At 39.5% G+C, this 19,283-nt stretch overlaps 2 protein-coding genes across 4 annotated transcripts in view; one reads left to right on the top strand and one right to left on the bottom strand.

Moving 5' to 3' along the window:
* LOC132257949 (uncharacterized) overlaps nt 1-19,283 on the bottom strand; it is a 60,317-nt gene that overhangs the window by 39,016 nt on the left and 2,018 nt on the right. For both annotated transcript variants that reach the window (XM_059755020.1, XM_059755021.1), the window contains exons 2-4: nt 15,587-17,115; nt 6,198-6,412; nt 5,761-5,896 (exon numbers count right to left, since the gene is read on the bottom strand). In XM_059755020.1, coding sequence (XP_059611003.1) covers nt 5,761-5,896; nt 6,198-6,412; nt 15,587-15,671 — 436 coding nt within the window. In that variant the 5' untranslated portion in view covers nt 15,672-17,115. The remainder of the gene's footprint in view (nt 1-5,760; nt 5,897-6,197; nt 6,413-15,586; nt 17,116-19,283) is intronic.
* LOC132257947 (nose resistant to fluoxetine protein 6-like) lies at nt 2,998-5,765 on the top strand. 2 transcript variants are annotated; one of them, XM_059755019.1, is made up of 8 exons: nt 2,999-3,279; nt 3,352-3,781; nt 3,846-4,412; nt 4,477-4,537; nt 4,709-4,779; nt 4,843-4,938; nt 5,003-5,447; nt 5,512-5,765. In XM_059755019.1, exons 1-8 carry the CDS (start codon nt 3,066-3,068, stop codon nt 5,689-5,691), a joined length of 2,064 nt encoding a protein of 687 aa, XP_059611002.1. In that variant the 5' UTR covers nt 2,999-3,065; the 3' UTR covers nt 5,692-5,765. The 2 variants fall into 2 exon arrangements, with proteins under 2 accessions (XP_059611001.1, XP_059611002.1); XM_059755018.1 differs by having other exon boundaries at nt 2,998-3,279; nt 4,709-4,938.

Genomic DNA, 19,283 nt, shown 5'->3' with positions numbered 1-19,283 from the left:
GACAACGATGTGAACACGAGGCCACGGTGGGTCACACTCTGGGCCATATTTCACACAGAATACTCAATTCTTCCCCTGCACGAAACACAGCAATTCCTCCAAGTGGATGGCTCGGGAGCTTAAAGCTCTCGCTCTCGCACATGTGCTGGGACAGTGTCAGGATGCAGGGAAGCATTAGGCATACGACAAAGGTGCTTCACATAAATTTTTCAATGTGTTTCCAACTCAAACCCATTTATTCGTCCCACACTGTCTTTTTGGGAGGCTTTAATGACAACACAAAATGCCGTAGAGATAGACCATCTAAATCACTCTGTCGCTCCATTTCTTCCCACTCACTTGACGTCCCGCTGAATCCACTCCAGATAGTGCGACGGAGCTGGAGATAAATATGCACATAATTGAAAACAACTGCCACCAGATGGAATGTGATTTGTATCACCCTGTGTGATTTCGCCAATGAGTGTTTATATCCTCAGATCCTCTCGAGGAGACATACAGAGATTTCTAATGGAATTGCAGATTTACACCTCTTCTGCTGTCGGATGGGAGATTTTATTGAGTTGGGAATTTCATTAAAGACGCCTCACAAGTCCATAAAATTGTTCACCAATCTCCGGACAAGGAGTAATTAAAGGCCAAAACTTGACCCAATAATCTCAGCGTCGTAATCTGACATCCAATTGCCTGATACTCCGTTTATTATATGTGCCCCAGAATCATCTAAAGGAGGCTTTAAAGGATGTTGCTCTGAAATTGCATTATTAAGCAGGGAGAACATGAATAATACCACACAAATCCATACATGAAAGCACGTAGCAGTAGTGCTTAGAGACACTTACGTGCCGCTCTCTAAGTTTTGTTCTTTTGCTTTTGACAACTAAGAAGGATAAAAACAGGTTGTACATTTGGCAATACAATCAGAAGGAGACACACATCACAATATGTGCATTGGAAAAGATGTCAGAAATACACAATTATGGGAATTTTAGCATGTTCATTAGAGTGTTTTTATTTTATTGTTACTAATAGTCTTGCGTGGCTCTTTCATGTTGGGTTATCCATGCAAATGTTGGGAAATTGAAAGACATCCACCTCCTAATTAAATGGAAATGTTTGTGTTTCATCCAATTATTTTTCCACCCTCTCTCAGAAAATATTCATGTTCAAAGTGAGTCGTTTTGGCCGGGGATTATGTCAGCGCGGGATATGGGTTGATGACACAAAAAGCAGATCACGTTGGAATTCTCTTTGCCATATCCAGTGGTGTGTTCATTTGATCTGCAGGGGATTGAAAATCAATTGGTGCTCCACGAACACCGAATTCACTGAGTCGATACAAGAGGACAAATAGCAATTTGGAGATAGTTGGTAAATCAGCCAGAAACAGCGAGAGAGCTTCTCTAAACGCCCTGGTCGAATTTTATGTCATGTGCCGAGTTTTTATCCACATTCACCTCCCTCAAATTACACGAAAGTGTCATGGAATTCTCGCTTCAGATGTTATGGGGCTCATTAAAGAGTCAGACGGGGAGCCAGAAGAAAAGCTCACATAATTATTTTATTCAATTGTTGGTAGACAAATTAAATTCACCTCATCCTGTTGTGGCCCATGCAAATATTTGAGGAAGTTGCGTGGTTGTCTTTTCGGGGAGTCAAATGGGCAAATTAGAATAATTTCCTCTCTCTCTCTCTCACTCTCTATACACCCCATCTGGAGCCCGGCGCGAGGGATGTGCTCGTCAGATGATAAAAGAGGTTGCGTAAGATGAGCATCGAAAGTGGGTGGGATGATTTCGCAAATATCGACAGCACGATTGACAATCAAACAACGCCATTTAAAATACAGAATATAACGTTATCATTATCGTCATCAGTCAACGCGATCACGTTTTCCAATTTTCCCATCTAAATTGTCCCCACATTACGAATGGCGGGACCTTAGTGCGGACGAGTGTGTGCTTTTGGAGGGCGACTGTGCGAGATTGCTCGCTGCCAGATGGAATCAATATGCTGAAAGCTCTCCAGCGAATGTAGGTATAGAGTGCCAAAATGCGACCACTGACGAATGTAATCATGCGATTATTGCATTTAATGTTTATATGGTGCTGATTTCTGATGGACTTCTGAGTTGCTCATAAATATACACACATTTCAATGCATGGAGAAAAGAGGAAATGGTGCCATTCTATCAACAAATTCAAATATATATATATAATACCATCAAAATGGACTGGAAATGGCTGGAAAATGCCCCTATATAGCTTATGATTGCCAAGGATTGGACGATATTTCACAAAAATGTCCTTCTCGTGTCTCTTTCACTTAATGGTGTTCAATGATTTTTAGAGTATTTCGACTATTGTTTAGATTGTATGCAATTTTTGTCGTCTTATGCAGACAGGGTAATAGAAATCACTCTTTTCACACTGGGATTAAAAGATAAATTCAATACATGGCGCTATAGCAATTAAATCATTCCCTTGAACACTATGCAAATAACATGTATTTACGACCTGAGAAATCACTTGCAAATCTCTTAAGAAGAGTGTCTCACAGGTCAAGCAATTTTGCAAAAAACAATGCATTGACGTTGGAAAGGGAAAGCAACACAATGCGACGTTCATTTAGCTGATTTTCAATCACTTAATGCATCTCAAGAATTTCTCTGCTTTTATATGAAATGTCGGAAAAGTTCATCTTTTTGCTGCATCTCAATTGGATTATCCGTCGTAGAGAAATATATATATTCACGAGATTCCTTTTACGAAAGCATGTAAAATTAATCTGGAAAATGCTCAGGATTTTCGCAAAATTAATCATAGTGAAGAATCAAGAGATTCTCAGTTTACGAGTAGATATTAAGTTATTTTTCCGAACACAAGTGCCTGACCTTGCCTCTTGCGTCTCACAATTATTCCCCACTATCATCAAGTGACTGCCCGAAGTGGATTTTATTAACATGCCAGACATGAAGTTTAGTCTCTGTTCACATCTCGCGCGTTGTGATTATTGCCTCCTCCTTGAATCGATGCGTTTGAAAGTTTTCCGTAAGTTCGCGCACGATGAAAGCATGGTTCTTGTGGTTCGTGCTAATTTCACCATTAAATGCCTCGAGGGAAGTTCCAGTGGCCCCGGATTTGAACTTCATGCGAGAAATTCCGCTACTTCTGGGCATCTTTAACCAAAGTCTCACTGAGGATTCCACATCAAGTTGCCACAGAGATATTTCCACAATTTTGACAGGAGTCTTCGACAGAGAAATCTGGGCTCTCAAGAGTAAGGGAGTGTGTATAGTTCATTAAATCACGAACCTTAATAATGACGTAATCAAATTACTTATGCTAACAGTTTTGGATGCTTCCGGGAGAAGGAATCCGGCATTCATGTTGGGATCCAACTTCTGGTTGGGATCGGAAATTGCCTGCCGAGGAGCAAATTCACCCTTGCATATCGCCACAACCGATGATCCGGAACTAGGCTCGAGACACTGGAGAGTATTGAATGCAATTTCACCTGTTGAAGTTAATTATCGTATTGTGATGGGGAAAATTGAAGGGGATCTTCGGATTGCACTGAAATTGCTCTTTTCGCCACTCCTTCACGTCGGTCTCTGCATTCCGAAATCCTGCTCAAACGAATTTCTAATGAGAGTCACGCAGGACTATTTCGGGCAAAATCCCACATTTGGAATTATCAAGACCAATGTGACCGTAGAGAGAGTCATAGAGATAAAGCCTCATGGGGACTTTACTGGAGATTTCACGTTTCTAATTGCCGGGTGAGCAAAATTCCTCGCAGAGTTCACACAGAAGGAATATTTAACATTGAACCAAACTTTGCAGCACTCTTCTCTTCGCCACACTATCGCTATGCTTCTTCGCCCATCGACTGGAATCAAAGCCACGCGAGCACATGAATATCCTCAGCAGAATGATATCATGTTTTTCTATTCGGCAAAACTTTAGATGTCTTATGAATAATGAAGTGAGTGCCAACACCATTGTGTCACTCAATCTCCTGAGAACTGTGTCATCAGTTTGGGTGATTGTGGTGCATGTAATGTTCCTGCAGCTGTGGCTCTCGGACAGCCTCACGGTGTCTTCAGTGTCCCTCCTGAAGCCCCGCTTTCTCTTCTTGTGGCGAGGAATGTTGTCCGTGGATGTCTTCTTCATAATTGGTGGCTTCCTCTCTACCTTCAACTTCCTGAAGAACGAGCAACTCGGAGAGGAAATTAGATCGAATGGATTCCGGAGGAATTGTGGCGTCTTCCTGAGGTATCTCTCTCATCGGTATATTCGATTGACTCCAATTGCCTTTATTGCCATGCTTATTTCTCGTCTTACCTATCTCTCCAACAATGACACCGTCTTCCGGGACTATCGAGAGAGCTTCGGTTTTAATAATATTAAGTGAGTGAACAATGAATTTTCTATTCTTCTCCCTCCGCTAAAAACTATTATTTATCTTCCTCAGTTGGCACTACAATCTTCTCTACATCCAAAATTTCATCCCACACGCAGAGATTTCATTTGTGGTGAGTTTTTAATGTATATTTGATAAATTATAAACTATTTCAGTAGTTATTATTGATAAAAAGGTCAAAAATGCAATGTTAAACAGAATAAATAAGTGTTCAGATGTCTTATCGCCGTAGCAATTTTTCAAGTGTACATTTATTAAATTCATTCACACTTATCTCTTCAAGTGGACATGGTCCTTGGCATGTGAGATGCAATTCTACATCTACAGTCTCGTGCTGCTCTTCATCTACTCAAAGTTTGTATTCTTCACCACATTTCACAACATTCTCCTAAGAGTGTCATTTTTACACCTTTCCAGGTCGCGCAGGTGGGGAATTGTCACATTCGTGGTCTCGACGGCAGCCACCGTGACTGCGTCATTCATCATCATGTATCGCTGCAACACCTCGATGAAGTAACAGTGCTTTAGCACGTCGTGACTTGGCGTGAAATAGTCTGACTCTATGAATCATCCGCAGGTTCTTGGACGCCTTCCGCGACGCTGACATGGTGTATATAAAGCCATGGACGAGAATATCCTCCTACCAATCAGGCATGATGCTGGGATTTATTCTCCACGTGACACGCGGCCGACGGATTTATCTATCGCCACGCCACACGGCAATCATTTGGAGTGCTATTCTCGGATTTTTCACTGTCACCGTGGCAATGGATCCCGATCAGCCGAAAATCCTCATGCAGTTATTCATGTCCGGCGGAAGAATCCTCTATGGCCTTATCATGGGTGGAATTATTGTGATTTGTCATTGGGGCTATGGCAGGTGGTTTGAGTGGTTATCCACAAGGAGATTTATACAGCAATTCTCGAAGCTCTCTTACACCATCTACCTGCTTCACCCAGCAATTGGTATGAAGGTATATGGGACAGATGCGCACGTCGCCAATATTTCTTTCATTAAAACAGTAAGTATGGCCCACAACATAAATAAATCTCCACATTATCAACCTCTTCTCTTCACCCATCCAGCTTTTCGACTCTCTGGGGATTGCAATTGTTTCCTACTATCTATCACATGCGATAACAATTCTCTTTGAACTCCCCTACATAAGACTGTCGGATGAATTTATCTTGAAGCGCCGATCTCGCTACGATAGCGCCGAATCCCACAAGAATAGTGTGAAAGTGATGAGTGAGAAAGTTCACTAAATCAACCCCCAAAACGAGCTGACATCGTGATAAGGCAAAACTCTTCCTGGAAGAACACAAAATACTTACCCACAACTTGCATCTGAATGTGAGCCATCGCCGTGGAGAAGGATGGTGCGTCAGCTGATACTTCACACGAAAAATTGCCAGACAATCCGAAGCCTACATTCCGAATAACCACTTGACTGGCATTGGAGAGGGAGTACTGCAAAGAGACACAAAGAGGGCTTCTGCATAAATTGTGCGTAGCAAGGAATATACACATTTGGCGCCATATCAATTATAGTCTCGGGATTTGTATGTAATAATTAGAGTCTCTATTAAAAAGGGTGTAACTCTCAAAAGGTCTGATTTACCCTTAATTGCTCTGCAGGATAGACCGCACAAACCCTCTCAATTTTTGGTCACAATATTTGGCATTTGGACATTCCGAGCATTCTTTACGTTGAGCTTTTGAATTGCTGTTGAGAATTTTTACTTTTTGATTTCGTTGAAGTCATACTCACATCAACATGTATTCCTGGGAAAGGAAAGATCTTGTTCTTTGGCGTCTCGCTGGGCAGATATCGATAGAACTCCCTTAAGCCTCTGTAGAATTTGACTGAGTAGAGAGGAGCACCTTCGAGATCGTAGAGACATAGCAACTTGGCATTGTGGGAGCGTCGAACAGCCGGTGGATCAACAATTAGCGTCACATTGCGGAGTGCAAGTGTGCCCAGACCTGCAACGAGAAAAAAGACGGAGAGTGTGTCGTAAAACAGTTTGATTTTCACTTGAAACATTTTCCGACAGCTTTGTCCAGATCAGTGGCCCAGTTTTAGGGCGGAATGCCACAGAGAGGTGGGAGTGTGAATGTGTCAATAAAAATATCATTTATGACTCGACTAGCTTGTACTGCGAAGACCACAAGAGTTTATTGCAGGTCCACGGAGCAAAACTCCGTGACTTTATGGGATGGCACGGACATTGCGACACGAAGAGTCACCACTGGGAATGTGATAAATTTTTAAATGACTCTTATGTGTCTTCGGGTGCTTCACTACGACCGTGGATTATCGTAAAACTGTCATTAGGAGATCAGAAAGCGATAAAATCCTGAAGAATTGCCACGTGGAGACGCACATTTCGCACAACACCCGAAAAGATGTCATCAGAGTCACATTGATATAACATGCCTTCGGAGTCCATTGCATGTACACAAATTTGGCAAGTTCAGCATGAAAAAAAAATCGGAAAAATGTCCTGACAAATCAAATTCAAATGCCACACATGAAATTCCATCCAGCGTAGCTGAGTTGATGAGGAAAAAAGTCATTGGATATTCAGTTAAACTCAGATTTGAGAGTGGGTGAGATTTTTGCGAAACAACCCAATTTGTCTATCGGCGTAGGATCGGTGTCATCAAAGTGTGAACCTGAACCGATAAATCAATTAATTTGCCAACGGTTTCCGCCGCTTGCAAATTAACTTTCTTCCACCCAACGCAGAATTCAATCACAAATCGCTCATGTGTCACTCAAATGACCATCCATGGGGGGACATTTTCATCAGATTTTTCCCCACACGCCACACAATATGCTAATATCATCAGGGAATATTCTAAAAATGAAGGGCTTGCAATCGCTAACATTTAACTCAATTTGTGAAAATTCCCATTTTAGAACGAATGAAACAATTTTCTATCCGGAAATTCAGCGAAATTAGAGTATTTTCATTAGCAAATTTTCCCTTTGAGAGCTAACTTAGCACAAAAACCACTGATGCACGGAGCAAGTAAGGTAAAGCTTATTGATTCTCAAAAATCTCTCATCATTTATCATTTTGGACCCTTCCTTCAAGCTGTAACATGTTGCTGATTTTCCATGCATTCTCTCGTTACTCAAACATGTGCATCGCAATGCTTTTACTTTGTCCAAATGAAAAGGTTTCCCCTGTGGTTTGTGGAAACCTTGAAAAATAGCACACGATAAATAACACCGCGGTGGGGCACATTTATTTGACAATAATTATCCCCTTGATCTCTATCCTGTGGCAATTTGCCTAATTGATGGCGGTGAGCAAATGCGAAATAAGCGAGGGCTGAAGATTGATTTGAATAAAATACATATGGGATGATAAAAAGTGGGATTCTTCGAAATGTGTGTGTGTGTGTGGTTGTGATGAATGCTAGTTGGTTCTCGCGTTGAAATAAATCATTATCAATTTCCCATGAGGCGTGCCACGGGCTATGAAAAACGAATTTTCCATCATATTACATGTCCATGTGGGCGAAGTTGCGCAAAAATCGCGCAAAGGGAGTAGACCAGGAAATGTTTACACCATTCCTCAGTGATCCACCAAATATCCATCATGATGCGGAGAGCAAAGGTGAGCCGAGGTCATAATAGCCACTGGGACAGTGGCGGTTTTCGGTGGAAATTTTGCAACAAGCTCAATTTGCGTGATGGTTCTCATTAATGAGAAAACATACCCGAAAGTGTACATCATTTCACCTTGGCTCCTGCACACCTATCTCTTCATCACAATATATCATGTGCGATTATTGCGGGCGCGGCGTTTGGGTCACAAATTCCCATTCGTGGAGTCACACAAACAAATTCGACTCACCTTTCCTACATAATTCATCCCTGCCCTCTGAGGTATCTCTATACTCTATTTCGCAACATTTCACAGACAATAACTCTGTGTGTCGCCTATTAATTCTGCTACTTTTCCTATTAGCCCCCCAGTTATTATCTTGAGCGCCGTCTAATGGTCACACCCAGTCGCGTTTTTTCTCCTCCCCACTTCGACTGTGTACAAGGATTTGCTGGGGAAAACATTGAGCCTCTTTATGCCGGCCAAGTTAAATGCTGCATTTATCATTAATGTAGCATTTAACAATATTCGGCTTTATTTTAGTCCATGGCGTTGATACCGGGACACACGCGCTTAAACTGAAATCGAATCATGTTGCAACGCGACGCGCAGTCACGAATGACGTTCAGTGAAGATGTGTGTGAGAATTTGACAGCCCACACGCATGCGCCACCGCGCAGTTTGAGCCGACTTTTAAGTCCATGTCGGACTAGCTTTAATATAATTGCTGCATTTATATTAAAGCCGACACGGCATAAAGAGGCTCATTGTTCTGTGAATATTTTTATAGTCAAAAATAAAGCATACAATTTTGTGAAGCAAATTGCCTTATTGTCCGTCCTAAAATGATCTCCAGAAGCGAATTGGAATAGAACATCAGAAAGTTTCTCAACATAATTCACATCTTAAATCCTATATTGTGAATTATCTCTGCATATACATCAAAATTTATAACTTGTAATCCAAGTGCGAAATCCTTCCATAATAGTGAGAGAGAGAGAGAGAGAAATCTTGAAGCACTTTCTGCTGATGATGCAGAACCACTTTGCAAGTGACATATGCTATCGTAAATGAGGTGAATGGCTGAAGGAAACATTTGACCCAATTCCGCCACTGATAGCGACAATAACAATAAAAGGAAATGAAATATACGTGGAAATTCCAACGTGAAAGGTGTTCCCAACACACAAATTTATGTAAAATTTAATTGCCAGTTTTTTCCTGGCAATAAAATTCTTGATAGTAATCTCTCTACACTTGCACGACACTTTTACAGGTGACGTTGTGGATGAAAACCATCGCACAGGGAAAATAGAGAAATTTCCATAACAATAATGTGTCATCAAATATTCCACCATTAAGTTAACGATTAAGTAAGCCAAAGAAATACTCACAAGGATCCATATCATGGCATGAATGAAATTGTCTCTTGTGCAAAAGCTCACTTAATCCTCCTTCAGGTTACAATGATTTATCCCCGGTGTGACTGGTGGATGTTTCCCCAGCAAAATTCAACATTCGAAGGTTGTTTGTATACTTTGATGAATAAGAAGTTGACATTTTAGCGATTTATTGTGTTCTTATATACTCCGGGCGGACTGAAATATATCACGACTTTTCACTTCCTCCAGGGCAAATGTGAGAAATACAACGTGAGAAAGAACATGGTGCACGTCTGAACGGAAAACGGAGAAAACTCAATCTTTGCAGTCACACTTCTTGCTCACTGATGCGTAAGAGTGCATGAAAAATGGGAGAGCTTCTGCATTTTATACATTTGCTCTTAAATCAATGAACTCGCGATTCGAAAGAAATTCCCTTTCCAATTGAATTGACGAACTGTTGAAGGGATCAACAATTTCGCTATTAAATATCAATGGTATACGGATGATATAATACAAATTCTGACTTTGATGGAATATTCACATTTTCCCAACTCAACCATTAAACTATTTCAATATTTGCAAATTTCGTCTCTCATGATGTTATAAAATTTACAGTTAAGTAAGTGGAGTATTTTGCAAGACCCACAATATCTGATGATAGTGAAAATTTCGAGAATTTAATAATAGTGTAAATTTTCCCAAGATTAACTAATGAGACGCGTTTCGAATATTTTCAGTATCCATTGCGATTCTCTACTTCATTAACAGTGGAATCATCGGCAGATTTAAAATGTCCAAAATTAATGCAGAAACCCATTAAAAGTTCAAAAGTTCATTATTTGGCTGTTAATTGGGGAATTATGTGAACTCCATGAGAGATATTTGGAGCTCCACATCGCTTCATTGGCAATGCCGTGTCTCGTGGAGAATGAAGTAAAATTTCACTTTGATTCCAAAAATAAGAGCTTTCGCATTACACTCTGCTTTCAGCTCACACTTGCTGGAGGCTAAAACTTTTATTTATTTCCGTTCGGAAAACTTTCTCCATCATCCCCGGCTATAGATGATATAAATTAAAGCTCCCTATTAATCTTGCAGATTTACCACGAATTCTGATACACTGAGAAAAGTAAATATTTGCAAATGTTACATAGATAATGTATAGATAACGGATTGTTCGTAAACTTTAGAGTCGAAGATAAATTACTTGCTTTAAAACTCACATGAAAATTACTTGCTTTTGTAACTTTTCCAATAATGATTTTAATAGAAAATCAAGTTATGTGGAAATGTGCACATTTCATGAGAGTGTAATGAGGGTGAAAAGTTATGCAATAGCGTAATTATCTCTAAAAATCTCTCCAGAAATAATCAATCAATGAATAAATTCTCCTTCAAGCAGAAGAAAAGATCAATTTTATATCTTGTTGATGAATTATGGATAAGAATTTTCGGGAAGATTTCTCATGAAGTGCGATGATACAAATAGCTTAATTAGGATGAATTCTTCCTCTGGCACACGCACGCTGCTTGATTGCTGGGGCAAAAGGAGCGCTATCGAAATGTATATTCAATAAATTCTATATGCCACAATTAAGCTCCATTCCCTTGGGAGGATTTCCTTTTCATATTTTCCACCCTATTCTCACATGAGTGCCAGCAACGAAGCCACCCCAAATGAATGACCCAGAGTGGAATGAACCTCACACTGAGGCGCAACTTTGGGTGCGTCTTCGCCAGCAAATGTATCGAAAAAGACTTTTATTATTCTAGCATTCTTCTACCCATATTTTTGTTTGCAGCTAATAAGGATTGGCGAAATGTGTGTGTGTGTGTGTGTGTGTGTGTGTGTGTGTGTGTGTGTGTGGAAAAGGGAAGGAAAATAAGCTAGAAAGGAAATTATTTACCCTCAACAATGGATCATTGTTGGAAAATGTGAAAATTCTCCCGGGATTGCGTTTAGTGTCGCCATTTTCATTAACCCACACGTTCACCACGCCTTAAGAATATAACCACACTGAACAGAAATTCCTTTCTTCTGCACGCCACTTTGCTCTCGATAGCCGACAAAGGATCCCACATATTTCATGTTTCTGTCACTTTTCAAACTACTCTGGAAAATCCGCCCCTTCTGCCGGGATTTGTTCGCCTCTGACGCCAAGTGTGGTGAAAAACCACCAATGCATTCACGTAATTTATAAAAATTTCCCCGTCTTGAATAACAACCCCACGAAATCCACAGAGTTTCACTTCTGGACAAAGGTTTATGGTTTACCACATTGTACCGCAGAAGAGGGCGCACGGAAAAAATCATCTGAAGGTGGTTTCATTACATTAATTGAATTTCATTTCACCTTCAAAATTAAAGGCCAGAGAATTGTGTGCTTTTTCCAACTCTAACTCTTCAATGTTCGAATACAAATTTCATTGCTTCGGTTCTCGTCTGGAAAAATGTTTACATTTTACTCACCTTATACCAATTAAATTAATTTTCAATTGGGCACAAGCAATACACAATGTACTCATACAATATTTATCGCAGCGACGAGATTCAATTTTCTCATAACAATTTCCCCCATCGCAGACGTTTTTTTCCGCGGCGGAAATAAGGGCGTCGTATCCATTAAATTGAAGCACTTTCTCTTCTATCATTTCGCCACGTTCAAGATGGAATCATATTTGGGCAAATAGTGGAAAGTCATTTGCCATTATTTGACTATCAATTTGGCCCTGCTATTCAAACACTCCAACCCAAATGCTTCGATGAAGCGGCAAAAACGAGATGAATTGATGTGGATAAATGAAAGAATTGAGGATTTTCTACTCTGACTTCAGTTGTTGTTACCTCTCTTGTTTACCGTGAAATGATGTCTTAATTAACCTTTATTGATGTACAAACACCCTTTTCGTTGTTAGGTTTCTCTTCTCCTGTGTGCATGATTTCGTGTGTCAATATAAAATATTGTGCGTGCGTTCGATCAGAAAGACAATCATCTTGATCTGACTGGGCACTTCAAGAAAATCTTTATACTAAAAATGTGGAATAAAAGTTAAAGCAAAATAATTCAGATCTAGCAGAATATCGAATACACTGCAATTTCCATGTTTAAGTCCATTTCACCAAAAATACTTTCACGCTTCAGCTTCAATGTAAAATCATGCTATTTTGCAATATCCTTCAGAATTTAATCTTGCCTTTAATCTGAAATAGCGGCACTATAAATCAACACAATCGAATGGTCCTCATCCGAAAACTCGCATGAGTAAATATTTTGATCTCTCCCACTGAAACGATTTATGTTGTGAAAATCAATTTTTCACTTGTCAATTTTCACATGATTCCACCAATCATCAACTCATATTTAGCCCCCATTCGATCCCAAAGCCAGAAACTGAGCAGACAAATTGTTTGCCCATGTAGTGAAAATGCCACGAGCCACAAGATGGATTTGGGAGAGTATTGAGAAGGGGAAAAATGAAAAGTGACAATGAAAATATGCTGCAAACGAGACCTCTTCGGCAATGAAATTGGAGATGAAGAAAGTCACTCGTGGCTGAAATTAATTTCATATGGCTCGTGCCCATGAGAAAGTGACGCGTCGCTTAGGGGAAAGATATTCCAATTGGGAGTCTATTTTTGAACCAATTAATTGGTAAATTTGTTAATTTCGGTAATAGGTAGCGACAATAAGGAAATTTTTCCTCGTGTACCTCGTAAATCGTTGTCGCGTGAATGAATTTTTATGCTCTTTCGCGTTGACGATGATTAGATGTCTTTTTATTGGACAAGCGAACAGCCAGAGAATTTTCCCGCCACAACTCAAAATTATACGCACATTCATTTAAAGATATTGTATATAAAAGTTGGGACACGGAATTGATGTTTACACGAGGGTATGCCATGTTTAGTCACTTCTCCGTCATGACATGCCGGAAAAGCGGGAAACTTGTGCGGGAGGCAAGTTTCAGAGGGGTTTTTTCAAGCAGTTTATGGAATGAAATATACGTAGGAGCCTGCAAAATCTCAGAAAATGTAATATTCAACGACTCTTCATTTCTCATAAATATGGATAATGGCTCGATATGAATGTGTGTCGAATGATGCTTAACCGAAGCAATTTCGGACTCAAATTCGCTGTCAATTTCGAAAAAAGGATAAAGTCGAGGATTGGGTGTATGGTTTACATTTTTAATAGCACGTTTAGAGTGAAATAAAATTAGTATAAAATGCATAAGAGAACTGAAAACATTCAATGAACGGATCTTTAAAGAATCGACTTTCTTTGCTGTCTTTTCTTTCCTCTGTGCAAAGTCTGACACTTTATTAATGGTAGGGATACTATGTGAAAATTTGTGTCACCATCACTTGGACGACAATGTTTAATAAAATAGGATGCAACATGGTATAAGAGAGATTTTAAAATGCATCCTGAGCAGTTGATTTTCTTTGAAAAGCCAAGAAGGACATTCGCATCAGAGAGCATTATAATACAACACAGTGAGTTATGAGATTAAAATTTGAGGAAAATCATCTCAAATTCAAAAGGATGTGCATGATGCAGAAGGCAAATTTACTCTACAGAGAACTCCACACTTTGTTTGTAATTCAGGAAAACACGCGCGAGAGGTGAACAAAGTAGGGACACACCTGCAGACATGTTTTACACGTCTTTGTGCCAAACATTGCCATCCCCAGTCTCTTTTCCGCCCGCAAAGCTGTAAAAACACATGGAAAATGCCAATGAATTACAAATGAAGCAATTTTCCCATCACACGCATTCACTGTACAAGGAGAATTTACGATGGCCAAAGAGTGTGAGGGGATCTCCTCAAAAATATGACACTTTGGGGAGTCACAGTCCAGAGAATCCCCAAGTTATTTGCACACTGTCGCCTCTGATTCTCACCCATTCGCCCCGACACCGGCAGAAAGGTAGAACCCAAACCCAGAGAGTCCTGGGAACACTACGAGACGGAGATTACTCTCCTCTCGGCGTTTAATGTGTGTTCTGCGACTTGAGACACTGCGATGCTACTTAACGACAATGTGAGACAATAATTTCGGCAATACAGCATGGCTTATTGGATGTGCTTAATTTCGTGTCTCAAATACTAACACAGCAATTTAATTGCTATCAATTAGGACGGGAATTTTTTATCCATCACCCCACGTTTTGCCGCTCGTCAAAGGTTTAGTACGTTTGGAAGAAGATTTCCTTCAATTTGAACACAACAATGGACGTTTCCTGAAAATATCACTGAATGAATGAAGAAAGCAAAGGAAGAAATTGTATTGGACTCACAAAAAGGGGTTTATTAAAGGCAAAAGCACACTTCTCGTTACAATTGATACCATTTCATGCCACAGATTGTTTATTGGAAATTTTATTTCCTATCTGATATCCACGAAAAAAAACCAAGTGAAAGAAGCTGTTGACATAAATCAACAAACCATAATCGAGTCACGTTCACCTTCAGATATAGAAACATTTGGAATCCGTTCCTATCGTCTCTCTGTCTTGTGCAAGTTTATTTAATGTATTGGAGCGAGGCTCGAGTGCAGGAGAAGTGTAGGCTTCTGTAAATTTTTCATGGGCTTGCCATTGGAACACTTGGATTGGATGCTGAAGATGTTCGTTCGGAATTTACATCGGTGATGAATTCACTATGAGATATATTAACCGGAATTGTGCATGCAATTGAAGCATGTTTCAGCTTTCAATTGAGGTTGAGTAAGTTCATAGGAAAAAGAATTGTGCGCTCTAAAAATATAACAAAATCAAAGATCTTTCGATGAATTTCTTTTTGCCGAAATGTGAAATCTTCTTACTGCTTCAAACTGCAAAAATAATTCTTACGGGAAATTGTGCATTTTCTACCTTTATGAAATATTTCAAACATATAAAACTAATACTATAGAGAATACATATGTGGATAACTTGACCGACTATTCTATCGCTTTCATACATAGAAGAAATCCTTTCAAATATGATATAACCTCATGTATTCTGTAATTATTTCACAGAGTAACTTGGAGTTAATGGATAGACCTCAAGGATTGCTTGTGCATTCAATAGACGAGATTTGGTATTTTGCAGGATGTGGCAATGAAGGAGCATCAGTGAATTAGCAATGTTACATAAAGTACTCACCACAATTAGCAATAATCTGCAGAAGCACCCCAAAGCCAATGAAGCGCCTCCACGCTGGAGCACTGATTTTAGTGTTGTGCCACATTTTAATGAATGATTCAAGAGTGGATGTGGAGGGCTACAAACATGCAGCACAGAATTTCCAGGCGACCACCACGAACAATGTGGGATGATGCTGATGAGATTGTTCCGGTGCTTTAATTGTTTTTCATTTGTCTCGAGGGTGGAGCACTGGGTGTATAGTTAGAGGAGATAAAAAAATACACACATATTCACTGAGGAGCACCCTTGGGGTTGAAAAGTTATGTAAATATTTATCTTTTAGGTCTTTTTTTGTGCGCCTCCTCAACTGTTGGGAAATAATATGAAAATTTTTTCGAGGGATATTATTGTTGTTTAAACAAGAGATACTCGAACAATTCACGTTTTATTATTCTTTTTCAATTCCACACTCTCTCTCTCTATTTTTTTCCCTTTTGTTCACTCCCTCTCTCTTTCGCCCTTCTATTCAGTGGATGACACGATTTAGTGTGACTTTAAAACTCTCTTGAGCACAAAAAAGCAGTGTAATTCGTGTTGGTGGTTCGTATGAATAAAAAAACTCAAATTTTTACTCCTTTTTCTCAATCTCAACACAATTTTATAGGTGTAGTTTTTGTCACTCTTTCTCCCTTCGGTGCAGTTGAAGGGAGTTCCGTTTCCCCGCGGAAGAATTCAAAGTTGTGGCCTTTTCTGCCAGGAAATTCAACCCGCAGGCGAAATTTCACCTTCTTCTTCACCACACGGGCAAAAGTCTTTTGTTGCGACGGACACAAAACACGGATTTTCAGTCCTCTCGCCCACTTACACCTCAGCTGCGAAATATTCCCCAGAGGATTCCCTTCTGGCGTCGTCTTGGATTCTTCACTCCTTCCTATTCTATACTCTTCTGTATTTGTCTTGTTTATGTTGAATAACGTATGTGCACAAATGGTGAACGTCTATTTTTGGTCAGTCGAACCACTGAATGCACATCACATAAATTGTATAGACTGGAGGATCCTTATTTTCTTGTTTATCCAATAAATTCGTGGTAAGACGAGAACAGCAAGGGAGGAGAAGGGCAACAGAATTGAGATGATTCAGTGCTTTCACAAGATTTCACTCACAATTGTCTCAATTACCAATCACACCCGGATTCGACAACACTGAGATTTTGCGTTCAAGACCACTTCGCAGTCCATCACATCAAAGCTCTGATGATGCGAAAATATGCCATTAAAAACCCACAGTTGAAATACTTCTTTTGCCCACGAGAAAGCACACTGTTGATTTTCCTCAACCCAGACACGATGATGGCGGAATTATTCCCTCTCCGAGAAGACAATTATAAGTTTTAGTACACTTTCACTCATCATTAATGTCAGGGTGTTATAGTTTGTGAAAAGGCATAAATGCTCCAGCGACTTTTTGCTCGTCGAGTCGACGTCCTCCAGACACTGTACAAGAAGCACTGCCAGTGTGAATCCACCCACAAGAGAGGACAAACACTGGAAATAGATAATTTCAACAATATTTCTCTCAGTAAAATCCATATGAGACCGCATTTCATGAGTCTCATATGTGGTTCAAGTGCATAATTGTCGCAAATTTGGCACGTTCGAGAATGAGTGAGAGGATCATTTTCACGGATCGTTGCACGAAAATGCTATTAATCACCTTAAAAAAGGGTGCTAGTTTTTGCAAAATTGTGGTAGTTTGAGGACCAAATGCATGACAGAAAGATGCCATTTCAGTTGAACTATCATCAATCACAGAAATGCTAATTGGTATTTCCGTTTCTGTAGAATGTTTTCTGTTGAAAATATTATTTGTCTCAAATTTATGACAGACCGCAGAACATTAATTCTGAAAATCTCCAATGATTGCTTGTAAATTCTCAATCTCATCATGTTAAATGGTATTATTTTGCGAAAAAATTAAACCAAAAGTGACTTTCAAAGCGCAAAATTGGATTTAGTCGAAAAGTAAAAAAATAATTTTGTTTCAGAGATGTCGAGTTAGAATGTGGTCACATGTGGCGTACTCTATTGCATAATATTGTCATATGCGACGTCATATTTGGCACGTGTCTGTCTCCGCATTTAAATGTCGTCCGTGTGTTAAATTTGATAAGAAAAAAAGCATGATAAAATATGAAAACCATCTTCTATGAATATTAAATTGACTTTCCACCCACCGCACCATCGGTGTCACCAAGTGTCCTCCGAAAGGACATGAAACTCAGCAGCAGGAGCTGAATAATTGCAGTGCGGCGATGAATTGAAAGTGGATGTGAGATAAATGGATATACTCAAAAATGCATCAGAATGAAGACACATGTTTCAATAGGAATTTTCACTTCATATCAGCGCGCAAGATTAAGCACAAAAAGTGTGGAAGATGGTTGGAAAGTGTTGGAAAATGTGCAAATTCACCCAGTCATTGAAATTTTCTTGTCGTCAGGATTTATTCAATGATGTGTGTGTGCATCTTCCACTCCGAGAGTTCCATACATTAAAGCGTTGTGCGGGAAGATAGAGTCACAATTGGTGATTTAAATCAAAATAATGGGAAATCTTTGAAGTTTTATGTGCACTTGGAGTGCCTCGCACTCCTCAACTCTCCATGCGAAGATGGTGAAGCGGAAAAAAAGAAGCTCCATCTGAAGTGGCGACGGTGGAATGGGTGCAGGCAGAGAGATGAGATAGAAATGAGTGAGGAAAAAAAGATACACAAACGAGGAGGGAGTAAAATTGAGTGTTTGTTAGCTCCAAAAGGCAAAATTCTGAGACAAATGGCAATTTCATCATTTTCCTCACCCCTTTTCCCCTCAATTGACACGAGCGGTGAAAAAATTCTTTAAATAAATCAACAAAATGTCTTTGTTTTCCACCGAAAATTCTCCACCACCGTGGACCAAAAAACTTTTTCCACGCGATGTTTGGATCATTTCCTAATCGCAACATTAAATGGTCGTTTTTCGTGGAAATTAATTCGTCTGAGTGGTTGTTTATTTATACAATTTATTAAGATGTTTTCTTTTTTATCTGTAAAAGATTGCTTTCACACAAATTACGCCCTATTAGATCAGAAACTCTACAATTTCCAATGAAGAAAAAAATGTACAGGTTAAATGTGAAGAAATTATCAGAGAAAAATTGGTCTATTTTCAACCAAACTGACCCAGTTATCTTTTCTTACTCTTACAAAAACATTACAAATAATAAAATTATCACATATTTTGACAAGATGTTTTCACTGAAAACATTGCAAGGACGTTTTAAGCGTAGGAGTGTTTTCTCTCACAACAAACTGTCTTGAAAAATTCCCGCATGTGTCCATTAATGTTGGCCAGAAAAGGCATACAACAGAGTTCTTCTGGTTAACTTTTCCAACTGAGTGAAAAAAATGTGAATGAGATTCTTTGTTTGAACTTTAATTAATTCGTCTCGCCTTTTCTCGCGAATCCCAAACCTCCCACTCTGACATGCACTTGAATCTTTTCATTTCTAGTCTTTTGTGCAGCAAAATTAGATTTTTGCACAAGAAAGACGGAGAAAGGAAGAGAAAACTGAAATGGGAGATGGAGAACAAAAAAGTGCTCGAGATATACCACAGACAATGTTTCAGATGACTTTGGTGGAACATCCGAATCTTGTTATCGTTTTTAATTTAA

Source organism: Phlebotomus argentipes, unplaced genomic scaffold (assembly GCF_947086385.1).
Source record: "Phlebotomus argentipes unplaced genomic scaffold, Phlebotomus argentipes genome assembly scaffold_4, whole genome shotgun sequence".
Taxonomy (NCBI): Eukaryota; Metazoa; Arthropoda; class Insecta; order Diptera; family Psychodidae; genus Phlebotomus; species Phlebotomus argentipes.
Note: the sequence above shows the minus strand (reverse complement) of the source record. Positions and strands in the feature narration are given on the sequence as shown.

Bases quoted from the DNA above. Each gene is read 5' to 3' on its own strand.
- LOC132257947 (XM_059755018.1), top strand. From the start codon at position 3,066: ATGAAAGCATGGTTCTTGTGGTTCGTGCTAATTTCACCATTAAATGCC. The intron at 3,782-3,845 runs GTGAGCAAAATT...CAAACTTTGCAG, and splicing joins TTCACGTTTCTAATTGCCGG to CACTCTTCTCTTCGCCACAC. The intron at 4,939-5,002 runs GTAACAGTGCTT...AATCATCCGCAG, and splicing joins CGCTGCAACACCTCGATGAA to GTTCTTGGACGCCTTCCGCG.